Raw genomic sequence first — 10,687 nt, 5'->3', positions numbered from 1 at the left:
TTGGAAAAGCAACGGTATTCACCTGATCACAACGTGCATATTTCCTAATAATCAATCCATCCCTCCATTTGTCCTTATCCAGTCACGAGCCTGAACAGAGATTATCAGACCTCCCTCTCTCAGGCCTCTAGCTCTTTGTGGGGGTACTAAGGTGGTCCCAGGTCAGCCAAGAGAAGAAACATGTCCTGAATCCACCCTAGGGTTCCCCTCACAGTGGGGCATACCTGAAGAACCTCACTTACCCTGCAATAACATTTTCTTTGTAACTTTTTGGGGTGTGAGTGGTGCAGCAGCCAGCCAAGCTAGGGACTGGTTATTGTTAATGTTGATTGCAAATTTTTCAGTTTGCAAGTTCACACTCGAACGCTGAGATAACCGGGAAGCAACGATTCTTCCATCCTGCCAGCAATAAGCAGAAAAAGGACAATAAAATGTTGGAAGCCCACAAGAGCCACTCTTCCCAGTCAGGAGACGGTGTGCATCAAGTCAAAGACGAGCGAGACTTGTTTATGATTTGATTGACTTTATTTGTAAGGCACCAGAAGTCCTTCCTTACTGCAGAACATTTCATTTTATTTATAGTAAATGTTTGCTGTACGTTTTTTTTTTAGAGTTTCTTTTTCGTTTGTTTAAATGAAGCTATGATTTCAGACACAAAACATTTTTTTTTTTGCCAAATTACACACTTTTAGGTTTTACATTATACACAAAATAAGTATTTAAAAAAAGACCTTTACAAAGCTCAAAACGCTTACAATGCTTCACGCTATGAGGGCAAAGAGGCGGCACAGGAGTCAAGGGGAGTGGGTGGGAGGGAGGGAGTGTTAGGGTGGTGGGAGGGGGGAGAAAAGGAAAGGGGGATCAAAGGGTGAAAAGGTCAACATACTGCAGTTTCCCTCCCCCCTGGTGTCACATCAGTTTTGTAACACAATAGCACAAGAATCATCCAGGACAGACAAGAGAAGATGCAGCCATATACACATAAAGCTTTCTATGTATAACTGTATACAGAGGCGAGCACCTCCAACTACTTCAACAAATACATAGAATTTCATTTGTACGTCTAAAACGTCAGCCTTGCAAATCTCCCTCTAGTTCATATCGATTAATATTTAAAAACGAAGAAAAGGGGGGAGGAAAGGAACGACTGCATCGATCACAGAAAGTTTGGATCAAACATTCTTTAAAAAGAAAAAAAAATATGTCTCCACTAGAAAGAAATCAATCTCAGTTCCCCCGCAGACATGCATTGATGTGTGTGTGTGTTCTGCTTTGTCTACACGCTCTGCATTTCACTACAACAAGTACAGTATGTATGCAACTAGATACATACAGTATGCAGCTAGATGGGAGGACGACGTGCCGCGAGCTTAATTCACAAGCAAGGTAGCATGTTAGCTTTAGTTGTAAGAACAGCAACGCATTTCATCTGGTTTAGCATCGACTACGGGATCTGTACAAGTGTTTATACACACCTTGTTTTATGTATTCACATACATACACAACAATGGGGATCATTGAAAGAGTCCTCCAGCAAATGCCATCAACAGTTTATCACCTGAACCTTTAGAAGACGGAGGCTTTTATTCTGAAAGTCCCTCATATGTATTTTCACTTTTGGATATCAAACGTGCACGTTCGCCGATCTCTTTGAAGGGTACTTCTGCAATAAAAATGTGCTTTATCATCAAACCGGAGACCATTCTGAGCTTATTTTCCCCCAAATGAAAGGAGCAGGTTTTTTTTTAAAAATACATATACAGCTCGAGATGGCTACACTCAATGAAGCCATTCAGAGATGAAAAGAGAGGAGGTCAAGACAGGTGTACGTGCTTTTAAGTGTGGTTCGACATTTTCAAAGTATACGTGGTACCTCTCAAATTGCATGTCATCTTTTTGAAAGCAGACATTTCGCCCATTCGCACTTCTGTTGCCTGACAAATCCCCGGGACAGTAAAAAGAAACTCCAATATATCCAAAAAGCAAACAAATTCAACCCAAACATGATGAAGAACGCGATGTAGTCTCTATTCTTTTTTGTTTTTTAACTATAGACAAATTTTCAGTCCTATTTTGCATTTTTTTTGGTGTTATAAATGCGCACTGGGTATAAAAATTGGTCTACTTCCACTATTTATTAATTTGCACTGATACTTTTCACAGCAGAGATTTTGACTTGTACTAACAGGTAGAATATCTGTGTTACTGATATAAATTACAGCTCTGGTCAATTTAAATTTCCCACTAAGCAATGACAGTATGATAGCATGAACAGTACTTAACAGCTCAATGGAAGTCATTAATTCTACTATTTACACCTTACCTTACTGGGACATGTCAAAATGTCTGAAGTGAAAACAACCAAACAAAAGATACTGTCAAACTGGCTCTATACTACTTTACAAATAATAGTCTCCTAACTGACTGAGAATTTGGACTGTAATGCTATCATTATACAAATGTTCTTAATTAAATGCAACATAAGACTTTCAGATGCTTCTAAAAGCGATCACTGATTATTCTCCTTACTAATAACATGAATTCTTGCCATGCTGGTTTAAAAAATAAATAAACAGAAGAGTTTATTAAAGAGCTGCAGATGTGTCTTCATTTCCTGTAAAGACCAATTTTAGATCACAGTAAGGAACTGTATGTAATGCAAAAGACACTCTTTAATTTTAAAAAACAAAAAACAAACAGTATTTGGTGATATTATATTATGCTCCTCTCAGATCACAACCCTATTCCAGGAAGCAGGTTTAGCTAAAATTCAGAGTTTGTTAATCCTGAGAAATCAGATAGGAAATGATCGGATTCAATTCTGATCCGATGGCAGGCCTATGGTACAAACTTTTTTCTACGATTATATAGAGCGGCCCAACATAATTTTAGTTTTATTTATTTAACCTTTATGAGACTCAATATGTCACAAGCGACCTCTGTTTCAGACAGCATCATTAAAAATGGCTGCCTACTCTGACCAGCCTCCATGAAGATACCAACTCAGAGTTGCTGATCTGCTCAGTTTACAGTTAGAGTCTGACTTTAGTAAACCTGGTTCCCAGATTAGTGACCGGCTGGTTGTTGCGTTTGCTGCGTGGCATTCAAATCACGTGTGTTGCAGAGTGCCCTCTGTTGGACAAACTATGCAACGTCAACTACTACATTTTTTGCAGACCCCCACATGGAGCAGAACTTTTTTTTCCCTTAAGAATTTGGTAAAAGATGCAGTGGGTATTTTAATAAAATAATCAACCACAACTTTAAAGCCATCTGCCTAACACTGAGTATGTTACCTTGCACCTCCAAAAAAGCTCCAACAGGTTGGTGCATGGAAACGAGACATCTGGGAATTGTCCTTTGGCGTCTGGCACCAGGACGGTGGTAGTAGATCCTCTGACCGGATAAAGACCTTCAGCAATGTGGCAGAGGTGCCGTTGCTCGTAATAACATCTAAAGGAAAGTCAAACCAGAAGATTCCGCAGCTGAACTTTGTATTGCAATGAGATCATCAATGTTGTGGTGGGCTGGCATAGTTTCGCCCAGCTTCCAGCAGACTCGAGGTCTAATCTGAAAACAACCAAGAGCGTACAGGACCTTTCTGTTTGAAGGGGGTGTTTTTGTTTAGTTTGGATTCATAGCAGCAGCTGTAGAATGCACTTGTGCTTCATTTGTGTGAATTACAGTAATGTAACTATATTCAATCATACTCAGTGCCCCATGTAGGCATTAAATCAACTGTATAATGCAGGATTAATCTGATATGTGAAAGATCTTTATGTGCAGTGAATCGTAGGGTATTTAAAAGTGAATTTACAGAGAGCCCGTGTTTTTGTTTCATGCTAGGATGGAGTCGTTCCATTTAGAGACCAAAATAAACCAAAGCAGACAACTTTTCGAGACCTGCATCACTGCAGTAATTGATGCCACCGGTCTAGTGTCTACTGTGCGTTAAGTTTGCACACTCAGACTGGATAAATAAGCCATTCCCTTTGTGACACAGTCTGCACTCTGTCATTGTCCTTGTTCTGCACAAGCGAGGAGGATGGTTCAAAGACACACGCTGCCCTCTGCTGTCAAACACACAACATGCACTCTTTCTCCCCTCAGTGTCTGCTCTGATATTAGTGCACATTAAAGAGGAAAAAGATGGTGGGAAGGTGTGGACGTGAAGTGGCGTTACTTCTCTTTGCTGCACGTTGTGCTACCTCAGCTCCGTTTAATGATGCCTTTCAGTTACGGTGCTGGGTGGATTTATCCAACGCACCTCACAGGGTCGGGCAAGGATCAAACGTCGGGGGGATTACTTATCAAGGTGGGTCTGTTATCTACTCTGACGGCTCTCAGCATTAAGTCAGATCTAAGATGCTTTTATTTTATATAAAATTAGGATTACTTGCAAAATCTCTAATTTGCCCGGATATGTCTTTTCATAACACCGATTCTCTTTTGAAGGCAGAGGTTTTTGATTAGAAAGTGAGTATAGCTTTTAAGCACGCTTCTGTCTTTAGCCGGGGCATTTTTTAAACAATTCTCTGATCTTTTATCAATCCAACATTTAAACTTTGAGCCCACTTTTATCTTAGAATGAATACACGCGAGGTGAAACACCATGAAATATCAACACTGCTGATTTCGGTGAGACCTTTATGTTGGGAAAATGAAGTTTTTAGGAATCCTGTGTTGCATCTGACAAGTTTTACAGCTTGCCAGCAAATCCAAGTGTTTAACAGTTTTTCTGTTAACACCTACGGAACAGTGCATTCAGTCTGACGGATCAGTCCTGTCTAACAAGGACCTATGAAAGAGGCAGAGGCAAGAGGTGGGAGGAAGACAGGGAGGAAGAGAGAGAGAGGCATGGAGAAGAAAGGAAAACACGGAAACTCAACGGGAATCAGAAGAGAGAGAAAAGCAAGAGGGAGGCAGGAAGAAACTGAAATAGAAAGTAGTCCTGATTTTCTTTTTTTTTAAAAAGGGATAAATGTGGCTTAATCACATGCAAAAAAGAGAGAGAGAGAGAGAGAGAGCACACTTGAAAATACAAGATACATAAGAAAGCGACAGTCTCATGGCTTAAAAAAAAAAAAAAAAAAAAAAAAAAAAAAAGATATAGAAACAACCCAACTATGGTGAATACCAGGATATAAGGTGGTATGTGCCAAAGACCTCCCAATAATGGGGTTGGCTAGGGGGCCGGAAGAGATGAAATTGAAGCCCATGTTAGGTAGTGTCAAAGAGAGGGAGACCTGGGGGAGAGGCTATAGGCCAAGTGGGCTTGAATCTAGGGATTCAGGTCTCTGGATAAAAACAGAGCTGAATAGGGCTGAAACACCATCTAATCAGACTTGTCTCCATCCTCCTCACGGTGGCTGTCGACTCCATCCCGCGATGCTTTCTCCTCCTTGGCCAGCTGGGCTTGAGAGGCCAGCAGGGAAGAGAGGGAGAAGAGACCAGAGGAGGTGGTGACGGCAGGGAGGGTCGGCTGGCTCAGGCTCAGCGGCAGCGGAGTCATGGGCAGGGCCAGGCCCTGAAGCTGAGACAGCTGGTGAGCCTGGAGCTGCTGCTGCATGGAAAAGAATCAGACGCAACTTAGAGACAGTAGGATAGATCAAGCGCACAAATCACTGCAAAACACAGGACAGACCTATTATAGAACCACAGGTCATGTTTAATATATAACCCTTGAGGCACAGCGCTAATAGTTTACAGACAACAGGATAGATGGAACGCACGTATCATAGCACATGCTCAGTAGAAGATACACATAGCTTATTTATAATAGATGCAGTTTTTAAGATGTATAAAAGCCTAAGAAACAAGTGCAGACAAAGAGGTATCTGAGCACAGAACTGGAAAAAACAATATCATGGGATCGACATGCCTTTGATTTTAAAGTACAGAGAGATACATTGTTACTGCCACGCTTCTCTTTTACACACACCCAAAAGTGAGTTCATTTTTACGGCAGCTCCCTCTGACCTCTTATAATCGACACATAACTGCCCCCGCTGATCCTCTAACTTTCTACATGATGCGACTAAAGTCAAAGCAAAAGATGTCTGTGAAGGTTCTCAGTCATCCAGGTCATCGTAGTCGAAGGAGCTTGTAAAGAAAAGCGTCTGGACTTCAAGCGTCTTCAAGCAACTTAAAGAAGTCCAGACGCTTTTCTTTACAAGCTCCTTTGAAAGCAAAAGATCCACCGACAACAGAACGCCCTACCACAAACGCCAACGCAGAGCGCCACCTTCTTTATCACAAGTCGCAGACACAAAGACAAAAGCAACGCACCACCGTGAATCATCTATCACAGTGATGGAGTGGCTGGGCTAGCGAACACTAGACAATAGTGAAATGATGGAGGAGCTAGGATAGCTAACACGAGGCTGATAATGATGAAGCGTAGCTGAAGTAGTTAAAGCTGCCGATATAAAGAATATCTGCGCATAGCAGGCTAACGAGCTGGCCTGGTTTGTACAGATTTGGTATTTTAGCTAGCGAGATAACTGTGCTGTAATTGTTTCAATGGACAGGATTGTGGCTTAATCAAATTTATCCCCTCGATGGGATGGATACCACCACTTTAAAAAGACACAAAAAGTAGTTTACTCGTGATGAAGAGTACTACACACTCCTAAGACGTAAGTGTAGAAGAGATTTTAACCCTAATAATGCCCCGAGGTTATCTCTACTTAAATCTGCACATTTAACATGAAACCTAAACAAAAACATTTCAAGGCATGGAGGCTTTAACAGAAGAATCCAGCATTTCTTTGGAGCTTAGCCACTTCTAGAAAAGTTAATTTCTTATATTCCAACTTTTGGTGCATCAGAAAAAAAAAAGAAAGTCTGTGCTTTAAAAGTTTCTCTTGGACTTCATCAATATAACTCTAAAGAAACCCTTTAAAAATTAATTGTTCCCAGAGCTGCTTAAACAAAACAGTGGGAACAATTATAAATGTTTATTTTACTGTGCAGGCATACATTACCAGCGCTTGAATATAATCATGATTTATGGGTCATTTTAACGTTTTTCATTAGCAACTGGAGCTAATAAATGCTTATTTATTTTTATAATGCTCTGTTTAGGAGGAAACAGATCGGGGCAGGAAACCTTTGAGGTTTAGGGTTTTTCATTTCACACGATATAAAAAAAGCATTAAAAAAACATTTTAGGTTTTTGAGAAAAACCCTGCGATGACACACAAAGGTTTTTATCCTCACAAACAATAAGTCAATAAATGCAAGATGTAAAAGAAAACAATAGAATTGATCGGGTTGGTCAATATTTGCACTTTTTCAGGCAGGGTTAGGGTTGCAACAACGTACCCTTATGATGGAGTTCATCTCCGGGGGGGTGACCTGCTTGGCCCTCTCTATGGCTGCCAGGACCTGCTGCTGGTGCTGGAGATGGTGGGTGGGAGACAGGGGGGAGGCAGGGGGTAAAGACAAGAGGAGGAAAGTGAGAAAGACAAAAGCGAGATAGAAACATGGGGAGGAGAGTTGGGGGGGGGTGGAGAGGTTAGATCAATATCAATAGTCCCAACAGAGACCCGACAACCCTCTCTGGTGTTGCGCCTCCCCCTCTGACCATTTTGCTATTCATCCAGTTACACACACACACACACACACGCCTTGTGTGACACCCGGGAATGGATGGTCGGCTGGTGTGCTGTAATGGGTGGAGGTCAACCCCCTGGTGGGCAGATAAGAGCATGGCTTATCTGAATCGCACAGCCATTTATTACACTGACACAAACACACACATGTATTAAGCAAGAGAAGAGTTGGATGGAGTAGGAGGAGGCAAAGGAGGGAAAAATGGAGGGAAAGAGGGGAGTGAAGGAAGAGGTCAAAAGGGGAGGGGGGAAGGGACAACCGTGAGGATGGGACAGATTGAATATGGCAGAATCGAGGTGGGGGCAGGGTGAAATGGAAATTGAGGTGGAAAGAAACACAGGAAGCAAGTGATGATGAATGATGGGAGGAGAGAAGAGGGATGCTGAGCTTGAGGTCACGGAGGTGGAGAGGTAATGAGGTGGGAATGAGGGTGATCTCATTCCAGGATGTAAGGAATAGTGCTGAGGGTCAGAGGGTTATTGACGGCTCTGTGCCAGAGTGTGCACGCGCTTACCTCCTGAGACAGGTAGGGGAGGACCTGTGCGCAGATCCCATTCAATCTCTTGACTATCTCAGCCTGTTGAAGGAAAGCATAGTGGTTTATAGTATTCCATATTTTTATCACTCCCAACAAACCCAGTGAAAAAATATGTAACTCAAATGGTTATTTTCCATCTTCCCCACCCTGTCAGCATCAAAGCTTAATAATTTTAACCTTAAAAATGGTCATAAATATAAAAAAAACTTTCCACTGTTTCCTAAAAACTGATAGTTGTTGTAATAAACAGGGATAATTGTATATTCAGTGGTTAGAATAGAACGTTGCATGTATGAGTATCTCAAAATAAAACACACTGGGTGTGTTCATAATGAAGTAAGGGGCGGATCTGACTGTGAAATGTAGGCTCAGATCCTGGGTTATTCGCCTTTCTGAATCTTACAATGATCAAAATTTACAAAACGGACTTTATGGTTTATTGAGTTCACCGCAGCGCACAGATTGGGATTAATGACCGGGTTTTATGCTCGATGCTGTTCCAGATGCAACCCTCGCATTTATCCAGGTTTGGAGCATTAGGAGTACACCTCAAACTGCAAAACTACACCACACCACCACTGTTTTATACAGTATGAAATGAGTGACTGAGCCCATAAACTCAGCGGGATAGTGCTTGCAGATTTTTTATTTTTATTTTTAGCCACCACAGGTGTCTCCCCCTGGTGGCCATTAAAGAGAATGGAGGTTTAAGACAGACAACATGGGGGCGCCTACGTCCATATTTATACTGTCTATAGTCAAGAATTAATGGTGCAGGGGACAGAGGGGAAGGATATTCTTACTTTTCTATTAGATTAAGTCACCTAAGTAATGCTCGGTCATGAGGGGATACACTAACAGAAGGAAGCTCATACCAGCTTTGCTTCTGTCTGAGGCTGTTGAGCAACTAAACGTAGGGTGGTGGTGTCTTTAGCACATAGATGTGGATTTGCTGAATGTAAAAAATGTTACTGCACCTCACTGGGTACTAATGCCTGTGAGATCCATGGAGAAGATTTCATGAACGAATGAATGAATAAAGTCAGAGATGATAACATAGAACAACCAAAGCCAGAAGAGGTGAACAAAAACCATGCCAGGGCAAAGTGTCGAGGACAACAACTCTATGGAACAGAAGAATTCAGCATAATAGCCTCAGGCTACACAGATAAAATGTGATAGCAGCTCACGGCTCATTTTAATCTTTTCATGGGATTTAATGACAGCTCAAAATAAAGAGTATCACCACACTTATCCTTTAAACCCTTGTTAAATGTGAATCGTCATTCAGCGAATTTAAGCCACACTCATCAGTATGGGAAACATCTGCTATGACCTTCCCAAACTGGAGCAAATATATCTCACACACATGCACATATATCAGATGTGTCAGAATCCCTTTATTCACCTCATTAATTTAGTTGCTTGTACTTAATACGCTTCTAAAAACACTTGGACGGACACACACACACACACACACACACACACCCACGCACACACAGTAATAATCTCCCATACACGCACGCACACGCCGTGTTCTCTTTCACATCATGCACATTCCCTATCTTTCTCACATGCAGGTCTATTATCACATTTGGTTGGTAATCATCCAATCCATAAGAGATATGCAAAGCAGCAGTAATTGTGTTAGAGCCTAATTCGAGGCGCGATGAGGAGAGAGAGGCTCTTCTAACAGACATTAGGCATGCAGAGCACAGTTCCCATCAAGCGCTTCACTCCTATCTGCTCATCATTACACATACAATCTCCCTGACATCTCTAAAATGTCTCTGCGGGACTCGCTCCACGCTAACTATGGCTCTGCCTCTTTTTCAGTGCCCTTTATTCTGTCTATCTTGTTTTTTTCCAACCCAGCTTTTGTCTATTCTGTTATCCCTGCTCTCCATCACCTTCTCTTCTCCCTCAGATTTTTCGTTCTGAATGCAGCCTCCTCTCTCGTGTCCTCACTTTACATTTCACTCTGCTTCATTCTGGCTTTCCTAAAATGCTATTGGAGCACTTTTCACTGACGAAATTCTGTTTCAAGGAAGTATGGAAGGCAGAGTAAACAAACCTAACGTTACACAGACTTCCTTAGAGTGCACTGGCTTTGTCACTGCGTGGGCTCCCCTATAGTCACAGGGTCTCATGGCAAAATGTGAAATACTGAGATTTTTTTCTCGTTTATGAAAGCAAGCTGTCCTGTTTTTTATAAGCGTGACTTTGAAATATATTTCAATACAAAGAGGAAAAGTAATAGTTTTTATGCCTGCAGCACACACATGATAACATGCTGCAGGTGGCTCTTATCAAAGTGCCATCTGTTGTACTTCAACCCAAACCACGACCTTTTTCAGAACCTAGCTAAATAGTTTTAACACCTAAATCTGCCCTGAGTAGTTTTTTTATCAAGAAGATTTATGATCTAAACTTGTGGTAGCAGGTTTGATTAGCTAAATCTAACCAAGTAGTCCAGATTGTTTAAACCTAATCAAATAGTCTAGATCAGGGGTATCAAACTCCAGGCCTCGA

The 10,687-nt window shown here is 41.6% G+C and overlaps 1 protein-coding gene across 2 annotated transcripts in view; it reads right to left on the bottom strand.

Moving 5' to 3' along the window:
• Positions 1-832: 832 nt before the first annotated feature.
• The window catches only part of tle5 (TLE family member 5, transcriptional modulator), a 54,707-nt gene continuing 44,852 nt past the window's right edge, over positions 833-10,687 (bottom strand). Inside the window, exons 5-7 of one of the 2 annotated variants that reach the window (XM_080877473.1) lie at positions 8,132-8,194; positions 7,327-7,401; positions 833-5,560 (exon numbers count right to left, since the gene is read on the bottom strand). In XM_080877473.1, the coding sequence (XP_080733599.1) occupies positions 5,336-5,560; positions 7,327-7,401; positions 8,132-8,194 (363 nt within the window). In that variant the 3' untranslated portion in view covers positions 833-5,335. Of the gene's footprint in view, positions 5,564-7,326; positions 7,402-8,131; positions 8,195-10,687 lie in introns of both variants that reach the window. The other variant, XM_080877472.1, reaches the window with a different exon arrangement.

This window comes from Rhamphochromis sp. 'chilingali' (genome assembly GCF_963969265.1).
Source record: "Rhamphochromis sp. 'chilingali' genome assembly, chromosome: 3".
Classification (NCBI taxonomy): Eukaryota; Metazoa; Chordata; class Actinopteri; order Cichliformes; family Cichlidae; genus Rhamphochromis; species Rhamphochromis sp. 'chilingali'.
Note: the sequence above shows the minus strand (reverse complement) of the source record. Positions and strands in the feature narration are given on the sequence as shown.